The sequence below is a fragment of the Oryctolagus cuniculus genome, chromosome 10 (assembly GCF_964237555.1).
Source record: "Oryctolagus cuniculus chromosome 10, mOryCun1.1, whole genome shotgun sequence".
Lineage (NCBI taxonomy): Eukaryota > Metazoa > Chordata > Mammalia > Lagomorpha > Leporidae > Oryctolagus > Oryctolagus cuniculus.
The window spans coordinates 92,785,898-92,799,500 of record NC_091441.1 but is presented as its reverse complement, the minus strand read 5'-3'; the positions used below and the strand labels follow the sequence as shown (position 1 = coordinate 92,799,500).

General features: G+C 50.1%; 1 protein-coding gene across 2 annotated transcripts in view; it reads right to left on the bottom strand.

Moving 5' to 3' along the window:
* IL17RD (interleukin 17 receptor D) overlaps positions 1-13,603 on the bottom strand; it is a 69,899-nt gene that overhangs the window by 16,651 nt on the left and 39,645 nt on the right. Inside the window, exons 2-5 of one of the 2 annotated variants that reach the window (XM_017343892.3) lie at positions 11,364-11,538; positions 6,620-6,745; positions 2,157-2,275; positions 1,562-1,682 (exon numbers count right to left, since the gene is read on the bottom strand). In XM_017343892.3, the coding sequence (XP_017199381.3) occupies positions 1,562-1,682; positions 2,157-2,275; positions 6,620-6,745; positions 11,364-11,538 (541 nt within the window). The remainder of the gene's footprint in view (positions 1-1,561; positions 1,683-2,156; positions 2,276-6,619; positions 6,746-11,363; positions 11,539-13,603) is intronic. The other variant, XM_002713259.5, reaches the window with a different exon arrangement.

Below are 13,603 nucleotides of genomic sequence, written 5' to 3'. Positions count from 1 at the left end.
AGACAACGAGAGAGCTGAACAAGGAGTCCAGTGGGCCAGGCGGCTCACCCTGGCAGAGATTTCTGGGACGTGTCGTGCAACGTCAAGAAAATCGAAGGCAGCATGGAAGCCACAACGCCCTGAAGTAGCGAAAAATGGCTGCCGTTCCAGGAACACATCCCCTGTCTCTGCCTCACCCCTGAAATTATGCCACTTTTGATCTAGACAAGGCTTGCAAAAACACATTCTTTGAATCTCCTATCTGGTGGCTGTGCACAAAACATCCAGAGCTGTCCTAAAATGCCGGTGGACTTTGCCCTGTGGAATCTTACTGGCATTAAGAAAAGGAAACCCAGTCTTAGAAAATAACTCTGCTGCGGGGCCAGCGCCGTGGCTCACTTGGTTAATCCTCCGCCTGCGGCACCAGCATCCCATATGGGCACCAGGTTCTAGTCCCGGTTGCTCCTCTTCCAGTCCAGCTCTCTGCTGTGGCCTGGGAAGGCAGCAGAGGATGGCCCAGGTGCGTGGGCCCCTGCACCCGCACGGGAGACCAGGAGGAAGAAACTGGCTCCTGGCTTTGGATCGGCGCAGCGACAGCCGTAGCGGCCATTTGGGGAGTGAACCAATGGAAGAAAGACCTTTGTCTCTGTCTCTCTCTCTCTCACTGTCTAACTCTATCTGTCAAATAAATTAAAAACCAGATAGAAAACAGCCACAGTAAAAACACAGCCCAGGGAAATACTGGCTTGGGCTGCGGCGCAGCGGGGAACAAAGATGCCAGAGAGCGAGGACCCCAAGCACACAGCAGAGGAGAGTGTGTCAGATTTGACGGGCAGCAGAGCAGCCAGGGCCTGCAACTCCAGGCGCTCGACTGCGCAGGATGGCATGAGGCAGCGGCCGCGGGCTTCAGAGTAATCACCCCATCCCGTCTGCAGCAGCGGTGCAGGGAGATTACAGAGCCACCATGCACACGACAGACAGAAAAGGTGGGCGGCTGGCAACTCCTTATCTGATTTCCGGGCTGCGACATGGGCTCCACCAGCCCCCAGCCCCTCTAAGCAGGACTCCACATGTAAGAAGTAGGCATGGCAGGACCAAGGTCTCTGTAGCGCTGTTGCAGAGGTAAACTGAATACTGCGAAGGTACTTAGAACAAGGCGCATAGATGTCCGATAAATCAAACTTTCCGGAAGTAATTTCAAGGATATTGCTTAATTTGCTTAATTTGATCTTGAAAATGATCTACCCTAAAATCAACTTATACTTTTTATTCCTGTGATTTTTGAAATTATATTGTTTTGAATCATGGATGTCTTGATGGTGGTCACGGCATTCTCAAAAAAAAAAAAAAAAAAAATCAGCTGTCAGGTCTGTAATGGAGCAAACCAGGAGTGGCTGCCTCTGGTTAGATCAGCAGTGCCTGACTGTAGCCGTAATCCTCAAAAGTGCTTTTCTGGACGCTTTTCTCCTTGCTAAGCTCGCTTCATGCCAGGACCTGGCGTGCTGCTGCCCAGCTCTCTGCAGAGAACTCCTCACAGAGAGCAGCCCCGCCGTGGGAACCAGGCAGGGAAGGCCATGCTCACCTCGGGTTCTGAAGAAGAAAGGGTGGTAATTGCTTTCGTTTTTAATGGAAGGAAAAGGGACAATCTTTACAAAGTAATCCGTTTCAAATTTCATGTTCAGGAAAGGCTGAGATTCCATTCCCTAAAAGGGAACAAAAACACACACGACGTCACGGAGAAAGTGCTGGTTCCCTCCACCTCCCCGCGAGACCTCTGCTCCTACACACACCCAGCGGCGCTCAGACACAATTCCAGAGCCAGGGGTCGCGCCCCCAGGAAGCAGGAAGTCAGGTCTACTATCTATACCAAGTTTGGGTTCGGATCTCTAGCTAAGAGAATACAGCACTGTGTGTTCTTTGGCAAGGTCGCCACGGCTTGTTAATACAGGGCAGGGTGGGGGTGCTGAGCCCACTGACACCCTTCAGGGCTGCCGGGACAGGTAACCCGAGAGGGGTGTTTACTGCAAAAGGTTCCCCGGGACTGTGGAGCAGGCGGACGGTGTGGCCACGCCGCCATTCTCGCCCACAGCCCCTCCGGCTCCAATTTCAGACTCAGAAAGCGCATTCAGACCCTGAATGGCGCGTCTTCAGGAGCACGGTCCCTATGTGCGACTTACGGTTCTTTTGAAGCTACTGTTGAGCTGCTTCGGGTCCTTGAGAAACAGCTGCTGGCACTGTCTTCCTTCCGACTTCAGCTCCTCCAGGATTACCCGAAAGCCTTTGAGGAATTCGATGCCTAAGCAAAGCAGAACACGTTTATGCAAAGCAGAGCTAATGCCTTCTAGACTCTCGCCTTCCTCCGAGATGACAGTCCTTGTCACACCAGAACACAAAGACTTCCGACACTGGCCAGGACACCTGAGTCTACAGGACGGGCAAGCAGACTCTGCTTCCCCCTGAACAGACCAGCTACCTGTCTCTGAGTCACCACTACTACCTGCTTAATCTCTAACCCAGCCAACCACTCCACAGATATCCATCACCTCTGAGGTATGAGGGGGTCAAATCTTCACACCCACATCACGCTGGGCCAGACCAGTCTGCCATGGATGGTGTAGTCACCAGCCAGGTCTTCACCAGGATCCCTCCGGCTGATGGGGATTCCCACGGCTGACTGGGGCATTTCCCCAAACCACGTTTCCACTTTAAGTTTTAGCATGGTATTTCTGGGGCCCATTTCACAGAGCAATGTATGAAATTCTCAGCAAAACGTGTGTCTGCACGCAAGAGGTTCCCAGGCTCTGTGACTTGTGAAGTGGTTCCTGGCTTTAATCATTCCTGAGAGGCAGACACCCAAGGGCTACCCAGCATGCACTCTCCTTCCAGCCCCCAGAGGTCCCCAGATGCCCCGGCTCAGCCTCCCACCACCTGAGCAGTGCCCCCACCCCCACCGCCCCACCACCCCACCATCCCACGGCCCAGCCGCTGCACATCCGAGTAGATGCTTTCAAAAGGATTAGGCTCCGGTGGCCACGAGAGCCAGCGCGGGGCCCTGTATCCCATGGAGACTGGAGTGGCCCAGCTGCAGCTGGAGATCCTCACAGCCAGCCTCAATGGGCACGAGATCGATTTCACATTCTTTCTCCACACCAGACAAGGAGACATTTTCAACCCATCCCCTCCCAAGGCAAAAAAATAATTACACAGGATGCAATTAACCAGGTGGGAACATTATTGATGGCAAAGGCCAGGGAAATCCTTCTCTCCCAAATGGGTCCTCCAATCCTGTAATTATTTGATGACGAGCACATACTTCACGGTGGGTAGAGCCATGCAGCTATAATCAGGCCTTCACAGTGTGCAGGATCAGAGTGCTACAGTGCCATGTTGTGTTTCAATTACAAAGTCTCCTAGGGGGAGGTGGGGGAAGCCAGCTGCCCCACAGCCGGGGATTCAGATGGGACAGCAGGACACAAACTCTCCAGCAGGTCTCTCACGGACTTGCCTTTTGAGATCCAAAAGTAATAATAATAATGATAGCTTTTTTGAGCACATGCTTAGTATGTATATTTAACTTATGCAATGTTCCCAGAAGTATTGTTGAACAAAAGCCAAGTGATTAATGTAATTAAAGGCCATATATGTCTCACAATTACATAAAAAGTCATCAGCTGAGGTGGGTGATTCTAGTCCTTATTTTTATTTAAATGTTTATGTATTGGGGCTGGCTTAGTAGGGTAAGCCTCCCGCCTGCGGCACTGGCATCCCACATGGGCACCAGCTCGTGTTCCAGCTGCTCCTCTTGCAACCCAGTTCTCTGCTTGTAATCTGAGAAATCAGTCGAAGATGACCCAAATCCTTGGGCCCCTGTACCCATGTGGGAGACCCACATGAAGCTCCTGGCTTTGGACTGGCTCAGCTCTAGCCATTGTGGCCATTTGGGGAGAACCAGAGTATGTAAGACCTCTCTCTCTCTGCCTCTGCCTCTCTCAGAACTCTACTGCTCAAATATGAAAATCTTTCAAAAAATGTTTCTGTAGTTATTTTCATGTACTTGAAAGGCAGAGCAACAGAGACAAACAGGGAGGAAGGGAGAGCGGAAAGGAGAAAGAGAGATCTTCCATTCACTGACTCACTCCCCTAAAAACCCACAACAGCCCGGATTGGGCCAGGCCAAAGTCAGGAGCTAGAACACCAGCCGGGTCTCCCACATGGATGGCAGCAACCCAAGCACTTGAGTTATCATCTGCTGCCTCCCAGAGTGCATTAGCAGGAAGCTAGGTCAAGCTGGATTGGAAGTAGAGAAGGTAAGACTTGGACCAGGCACTCCAACATGAGATGTAGTTATCCCAAGCATCGGCTTATCCTGCCAATGTCCCAAGTCCTGATTTTTTTTTTAATGTTTATTTATTCTCACATAGTTGAAAGGCAAAGCAACCAAAAGAGAGACGGAGATCGATCTTCCTTCACTGGTTCACTCTCCAAATACCTGCAACAGCCAGGGCTGCCTTAGACCAAAGCTGAGCCCAGAACTCCATCTGCGTCTCTGAGGTGAGGGGCAGGAGGCTGGTTTGGAAGCTGAACAGCCAGGACTGGAGCCAGGCATGCTGAGCTGAGAGGTAGTGCAGGTATCCCAAGCAATGGCTTAGGCTGCTGCACCACAGGACCTTGCTCCAGGGCTTACTTTTAAAAGGCAGGCCTAGAAATCACTCCAACAAATCCCGGCTGGGACAGAGGCAGCCAATGTCATTCCCATCTCAACACGATTAACACCTCGTAGTTACATAATGGCCAGCAATTTTAGAGAGCAGCTTCCCATGAAGGAACTCATTTGCGCTTTCTCCCATCATTTCAGCTTATTAAATCCTCCTTACAACCACAGGAGAAAGGTGTTATTATCCCAATTCACAGATGAAGGAACTGAGGCTTAAGGAAAACTGACCAATTTGCCCAGGGTCTCCCAGAAATGAAACCCCAGAAGCACCTGGCACTCAGCCAGTGTTGTTATCTGCCCCACCTCTGCCCCCCCCACCTACACACACACACACACACACACACACACACACACAGCACCTGGCCCTCAGCCAGTGTTGTTATCTGCCCCACCTCTGCCCCCCCCCCCACCTACACACACACACACACACACACACACAGCACCTGGCCCTCAGCCAGTGTTGTTATCTGCCCCACCTCTGGCCCCCCACCACATATACACACACACACACACACACACACAGCACCTGGCCCTCAGCCAGTGTTGTTATCTGCCCCACCTCTGCCCCTCCCACCTACACACACACACACACACACGCTTTTCTGCCTTCTAAGGAACCTGTCCACCGTCCCCAGCTCACCAATGATCGTCCGGGAACACTATAGCCTCTTGCCCTCACAGTCACCTGCGTGGTTCCTACCCTCAACTCATACCCTGGCCTTCTTTCTGACGAGGGAGCCTGCGAGGCATCAGACCCACTCCTTAACCATTTAGGCTTACACAGAATGACTACTTCCCTTTTATCCACAGAGAAGGTTTTTATCTTTAAATGTTAAGATAATATTATTTTTGGAAAACCAACTGGGTTCAGACCCACAAGTATGCATGGGGCGAAGTGAGCCAGGCCCACAGGTGCGTTCCAACCTCCAGCTCCAGCAATCTGGTTCTTTTGCGATGCATCCTGTTCAGCTGGAGAAATCCAGACTTTATCTTACTTCTCTCTCGGTCGGGGTTTTCCGAGCCCGGGTGGCAATGTAGAAAGGCAGGCCCACGGACCGGCGTCTGACAGTGACTGACAACCACAGCCAAGAGCGCACTCGGCAAATGCACGGCCGGTGTCTCTAACCACAGGCACAAGGCAGTTCTCAGCCCCTGTTTGCACATCAGGAGCCTGGGGCTGAGCGAGGTCTCAAGGCGTCTAGTTGACTTCCAGGTTCAAACTGAGGCCCATCTGAACAAGTGGTCCCTCCCCTTGTCCCACACATGCCTCACCCATAGGTCCCCTCGTAGTTGCCCTTAACTCATTCAAGAAAAGGGGGTCAGCCCCAGCTGAATCAGGCCAGACAAAGTGAGTTTGGTTTTTTTTTTTCAGCTTCCTTCTCCAATACCCTTCCCCCCACCACCACTTTTTTTGGCTCACACAGTTTAAATAAAAATTTAATTAATTGCCAATTTTAGAAATTCACTGATTTCATGGCTTCTCATGAAAACCAGGATTTTCCTAAAAAAAAAAAAAAAATCACACAATATGCTGATACTCTGTGTGGCCATGAGATCAGGAATGCTGGTTGCCAAAGCCATCACACCCTTGGATGGGCCATGGGATGTCTTGGCATTCCTACCCACCCACATCCCCAAAGGCTGCTGACACACAAGAGGGGCCATGGCCACAGTGCCACTCATCACTCACCACGACTGTTTTTCAAACCCACATATCTCTCAACAGTCAAGGAAGCAAGACACAAGCAATGGGCTTGTGTGTATGCCAAGCAAAGGACAAAGTGCATCTGGTCCCACCAACCTAAGCTTCACTGTCACCGACACTTGCCTGTCCCTGGAGGCCATCCCACAGGGGACCCTTACACTGTGCACTGCCCACCCCGTTCACTGGGCTTTTTTTTTTTTTTTTTTTTTTTGACCACTTACCAAGGGCCCCTGGGGACCAAAGGATGGTGACCGCCACTTGATCGTGGCAGGCATACTGGCTGATGGTGATGTTCTGTGCATCAGCAATCACGTGCTTCCCCACTGGGTTCAAGTAGGCGGTGCAGTCTGGAGGGTTGAGAGGACAAGAACACAGTTTTGTTTTTATCTTCAGGAGCATCTCCACAAGTTACGCAGAGCGAGTCTGGTCTGGAGGTGGCCAAAGCCATTCTGTTTACAGATGTCTGTCTCAGAAGTCCACAGACAACATCAAAGGTTGACTATTGTTTGGGAAACTAGAAGGTGCTATTGAAGCATTGATTCACAGCTCCGCCAGCAGCTGCAGCAGTAGCTGCCACCCGCCCTGGGTTGCACTTGGAGGACAGCTTTGGGAGGATGGTAGACAGTGTGGGGTTTATGCGTGAATCTGGCATTAACTGTTTTTTGTTTTTTTTCCTATTACATAATTTTACCTCAAACAGTAACTCCATCAATTTAACTGCTTTTCAGTATGAAAGCTATCTGCACAAGGTATGCACACAGCGCCTGAGTGGCAAGGATGCCAATTAGCATTCCCAAAGATAAAACATTTGTTCCAAAACACTATGTGTCATCAAAGACACCCACAATCCCCACTAAATCCCAAGAGCCCCGCGTTCCTCAACAGACACAGCCCCATCCCTCCTTTGATTCTGTCTCAAGACTTTACTCTCTGGCACCTGTCAGCGAAGCCACAGCACGGAAGCAGCTGCTCCACCTGCTCTTGCTAAACACACCTACAAACAACTCCCAGCCAGAATCAGTCTGAGACTTCAGACAATGGCCACAACTTGTTCTGGCCACTCTCACAGGCAGAATCACCGGCCATTCCTGGCCAACACTCATGATTCTCATGCTGCCTCATGTCCAGTCCTCTCCCCATGATCAACTTCAGATACTTTCTTTTGTATCTGCCGCAGAACATCTTCAGTTCTATCACATGTCCACAGCCTCCTGGCTACCCCTCTGAAGTCATGGCGGTTTCCTTTGGGGCGAGGTATTCCAGGGCATGTCCCAACAAGCCCTTTATGGGAGACCTCTGAAAACTCACAAAAGCTTTCCCTCCCTGGTTGCCTGAGGATCAACCAGTATCATGAATGACACGGTGTCTACTTCGATCAGGAAGTTCATGAGCCACAGGCTACTTCAGAGGAAACAAGTGGTCATTGATGCCCTTTGCCCAGGGAAGGCTACACACAGAAATTTGGGAAAAGGTTCCACTAGCAGAAAGATGTGGAAATTGACAAGACCACACTGGATGGCATCTTTGTATTTGGATTCAGAACCCATTTGGGTGATGGCACGACAACTGGCTTTGGCATGACTTCTGCTTCTTTGGCCTACGCGAAGAAAAATGAACCTAAACATAGAACTGCAAGACACAGCCTGCGTGAGAAGAAAGAGACCTCAAGAAAACAGTGAGACAAACTCTCCAACAGGATGAGGGAAGCCAGAGTGCTGCAAAGGCCAGTGCGGCTGCTGGCGAGAGCAAGCTGGGGACTGGAAACAGCAGCAGGAGCAAAGATTCTACCGCGACTTCATCTGCAGCAAGTGTATAAAGCTGTTAAACAACTTTTAAAAAAGCAAATCACAAAAGACTATTTTTTTTTTTTTTTTTTTTTTTGACAGGCAGAGTGGACAGTGAGAGAGAGAGACAGAGAGAGAAAGGTCTTCCTTTTTGCCGTTGGTTCACCCTCCAATGGCCGCCGCTGCAGCCGGCGCACCGCGCTGATCCTGGCAGGAGCCAGGAGCCAGGTGCTTTTCCTGGTCTCCCATGGGGTGCAGGGCCCAAGCACCTGGGCCATCCTCCACTGCACTCCCTGGCCATAGCAGAGAGCTGGCCTGGAAGAGGGGCAACCGGGACAGAATCCGGCGCCCCAACCGGGACTCGAACCCGGTGTGCCGGCGCCGCAAGGTGGAGGATTAGCCTATTGAGCCACGGCGCCGGCTACAAAAGACTATTTTTAAAATGTAAAAGCCATCCACATTATCTCACCACTCAGAGGTAACCGTTACTAAGATCCTAATGGACACCCTTCCAAGCCTTCTAACCTACACACAAGATTTCTCCTTTTAAATTTCGTACTGAAGGCTCACACGCACGCACCAGAACGCGGCCCCATCCTCCACACTGCCTTGTATCCTGCCTTCTTGCCTAACCTGACTCTCTGTACTCCTCTAAATGCCATCTGCTTCCAAAACAGGCACCTTTCTATTTCAGGTGCTTCTCCTGAAAGGATATTAATAATGAATAAAAACAAGTTCTGCTTCGGATGAAAATTCACTCTCAAAGCAATCAACAAGTGTTCTCTGGGTGGGTGCAGAAGAGAACTTCAGAATAGGAAAATATGTTTAAACATGTGGTTTAACACCCACATTGTACACACCAGGAACCTACAGCCGTAAAAGATAAGCCAGGACGCTTAGGATTCCACCAGTGGCCATCCCAGCACCAGGACCATCGGTGGCCTCCAAAGGTTCATCCTTGGCTCCTATCATTGTATCAAATTGGCACAGAGCTTTTTCCTTCTAGCACAAGCTCTCAATTAGCTGGCAAGCCTGCAATAATTCTGGCTGGGACCAGCTTCCTGATAAAGACAAAGACAAGACCCTCTCATACTTGTCAAGTGCACACATTTTCATCTGTTGAGGCTACAATGAAAGAGAGACCTTTGACTGAAGCAACTCTAAAAAGCTGCAGGAGCAAAAGCAAAGCTCTTTGTTCATTCTGAAAGCCAAAATGGGAACACTCTTCGGGTTTCTATAAATACAATTATGCAAATATAAAGTCTAAGAATTAAGAAAGTGTACTGCAATCTACACAGGCACACTCTTTCCCAGAGTCTAAACAGGAAACATGATGGCAAGGTCAAAGAAGGCAAGGAGGCTTGTGACATGCACTGATGACACAGGAGTGGAGAAGTAAGATTTTGTAGCTTAGTCAATTTGGAGAAAACCTGCAATTGTCCCTTAGCTATTTCAAACAGAACCCACAGCCAGTCAACTGAGCACCAACAGGAACATCCTTGTGGAAAAGAGAAGTATCTTCTGCAGTGGAAAATGCTGAATAAATGTTTTACCCAGCCTGGATCCAACCACTGGCAAGTCTAAAGTTTTGGATTCTGGTTTCAAAAATTTATGCCCAAATAACATTTTGCCAAAATGCAACGAGTTTCAAACATCTCAGTAGTCAATGCAAGCTGTGAATTAAATTCTAATTACATGCTCAAGGATTAAAAAGAAACTAATGACTAAGGGACAGGCACAGGCCCATGGGCCAAATAGTTAGCATCCTGAAGACAACACGTTTTACAGGTATAGATCCTTTTCACCAAACCCATATTAAATTAGAAAGGAAAATTCTTGTTTGCAGCTGACCGGAAAATTTTGAACTCTCGAATGTAATACAAGATGTGCCAGGACCAAGAGCATGTATTAGAAATTAACTTCCTTACTCAAAGAAAGATGCCTTACACATGTCTTTACTTAACTGAATCGAGTATCATGGACTTGCAAATCTCTCATTACCATCCCAGCATTTACCCAGAAAAAGCACATGCCACTAACATGAAATGTCTGAGTTGCATGTGGAATCTCTCCTTGGTGACTTCAAACACCCGTGCCAGCAACTGTGGGCAGGGATTTGACACACATGTTTGTATCCTGACATTGTTTGACTGCATCCACAACCTCAGTGATTACTCCAGAGGCCTCAGTGTGAGCTAAGCCCCTTCTTTATGCGGATTCATAACTTTCTCCGAGAGATGAATCAGATACGTAGGAGTCCAGCTCCCTCTGGTCATTTTTGCACCTAAATCACAGTTCCTAAGGCTAAAATACTCACAGTCCTATACAACTACCTGCTTATGAAGGAACACAGCTGTTTAGAGGGGATCCTATATGCGTCCTCAGAAAAAGGGCTGCCACGCTGTCCTCGGGAAACAATTCAGCCAGAAAAAGTCACAGTTCTTGAGAAAAGCGGTTAAAAAAAAAGTGCTTGTTTTCACCCCAGTTGACCTGGTTTCTACAATAATAGACAGCAATAACTGAGGATACACTGCAGGCCAGCCACCAAGTTCAGCAGTGAAAAGCATGACTTCGTTAAAGCCTCAAAACAATGCTAGGAGAAGAAAAGCAATCTGTATATTTTATATTAAAAAACCTGAAGCTTGGCTAAGTCCAATCACCTACCACAGCTCACTACAGCTGACAGGTATGGAACTTGGGGTGGGGTGGGGGTAGGGGACGGGGGTCTCAGAACTCAGACCAAGTCAGAGATGGCCAGTTGGAGACCCCTGGGCCAGTCTGGGACACAGATTCACTTGGCCCACTCTGGGCTTATAAACATTTTCAAATAACTGCTCATATGAAAAAATGTAAATTTCCTGCTATTCTTGGAAATCACATCTGGCTACACTCAGTGGGAATTTCTCAAGGCCACAGTGAGCTGGAATCCAAAAGCCAGGGCTCCGCTCAGACCAGACACAGGCGATCCAGTTTGCCACGGTCCCCACCATTCCCTTGCACTTGGGCAGCTTCACTCCCCTGTCTCCACCTGACCCCACCCTCCCTGCTGAGCCCTCCTGGCACGTGCAATGGAATCTAGGGAAGGTCTCTGTGCATGGCTTTGCAGAGCACCATGGAAGGCCCTTGACCCGTGCCAGTTCTAAATCCTCAAAGGGCTTCGCTGAAGCCTGAGCTGCCTCACCTCTCTTGAGAAAGCCAAACAGGTTCAGAAAATTCCTCCCCCTGCAGGACCTACAGGATCCGGGATGAGGCCCGACGAAGTACCCTTGCAGTCTTCGTGGGCAAGCCAGGCACTTACTGTCGTATCTGAAGGTGAGGTTGTGCAGCCCGCTGCTCCTGCTGGCCGGCCCCACTCCCTGTGGGAAAACAAGAGAACGTGAGGTGGAGGCGGCCAAGTTCCTCTCCCAGCACAGACCCCACGGGGTCGGGGTCTCAACCCACGCAGGCCCCACAGTGACTCAGGCTCATGCCGGTCCCCGAGCTTTGCCTCTCCTCTTTCCACTGGCCCAGGAGATTCCCAACTGCCCGGGCAGGGCGGTCATGTTCACTCACTTCCCCCTAAGACGACAGGAGCGGGCTGCTCTGTGCTGAGGGGTTAAATAATTCATTAACAGCAAAATTGGAAGGAAGACCAAAAGCTGCCAGCTGGAGCCCTTCCAGCCGGATCTGCTTTGAACACTGATTGGCTGTAAAATTCGCTTACCAGACGCTCTCATCGGAAAGCTCTATTAAACCACGACAGATAGGCAATTCCTCAAGTCTAAGGAAAGCAGTTTCTCCTTCCAAGACCGGGAATGAGTATGGGAATAAGCCGTTACTTTTAATGAGAAAATTCTTCCCTGCATCCGCACCTATGCTTGGAATACACAGGGTGGGTCATAAAAGCAAACTTAGAAAGACTTTCAGAGCTCTACCTCCTAGCTCTGGCTGCTGTGGCCATCAGCCATCTGCACTACTAATAGCAGGGCTAACAACTCCTCCAGACTTCCCGCCTTAATTACAGTGTCCGCGGAGGGAACGCCGGAACCCTCCCGGTGACCCCGCCTTCCCCTAACCCACCACTTATCCATCATGGGAAAGAGGAGCTACACGTCTGCCCACTCGGGTTTAACTGCCTCTCTAACAACCTGCAAATGTGCCGTCCAGTGTTAATTGCAGAACCCTCCAAAATATGTTAATTTAGAAAGGCTACGTGATGGGAAAAATCCTCTAACCACACAGCTGAAGTTTCCGTTCAGCAAGGAGGATGCTTGGTCTTTAATGGGCAGTCGTTACACGGAGACATGATGTGCGGAACACTCAGAAGGGAAGGGGCCCGGGGTTTCAGGCCACAGCGCCAGCCCAGCCATATGCTCCAGGCATGTTTGTGCTGCTCAGTCTGAGGCCAGGCACGCCCACTGCAACTGGATCCCCGAGCTCAGATGGACACGGACCTTGGGAAAGCACAGCTGTGCACAAAGGGCTGGACACACACACTCCCTCCCCGTTCTGAAGTGAGGACGAAGCAGCCCAGCCCCTGATCCACTGGAGCTCCTTCTTCACAGCTCACCCCCTCCTCCAGCTTTCTTCTGCCTTCTCTTCCTACATACACAAAATTCCAGAACGCCTCACCTGGACAGAAATACTTTGGAAAGGATTGCTACCTTATCAGACTCTTTAAAAAGCAGATTTATTTTATCTGGAAGGCAGAGTTAGAGAAAGAGAGATTTTCCATGTGCTGGTTCACTCCCCAAAGAGCCAAAATGGCCTGGGCTAGGCCAAAGGCAAGAGCTCATCCGGATCTTTCACGTGGGTGCAGGGGCCCAAAGCACTTGGGCCATCTGCCACTGCTTTCCCAGGCACATGGTAGGGAGCTGGATCAGAAGTGGAGCAGCCGGGACTCAAACAGGTGCCCAGATAGAATGCAGCAATGCAGGCAGCGGCTTAATCTGCTACACCACAACGCCGCCCCCTTTTGAGACTCTGAAGAGTGCCCATGACTCCTTAGGGACTAAGTCATGGTCTGCGCTACAGAAGCTCCCCACCCTCTGGATGATGGACACCCACGCAGCAGAGACCATGAAGGAGGCAGTCCCACCCCCTACAACCCTTTGGTAATGCCCAAGACCAAAGCTCAAAACACCCTAACCACACCCTCTTCCTCCCTTACAAACCCCGGGAACAGAAACCCACTCATTCTCTAGGCATTATGCTAGGAATGACATTATGCTCAGGGAATGAAGTGGCATGGTGCTCGGACTTTCAAAGAAGAGTTAACTGGATACCTGGATCACGTTCAAGGCATCCAGACAAGTCTCCAACAACATCCTGGGTCTCCACGAGCCCCCAGCATCAATGGCCAAACGAGATCTATGTAGTTAGGGTGGCGACACCAGCCAGAAATAAGGGCCCAGCACACGAAATGCCATAAGGTGGCACCTG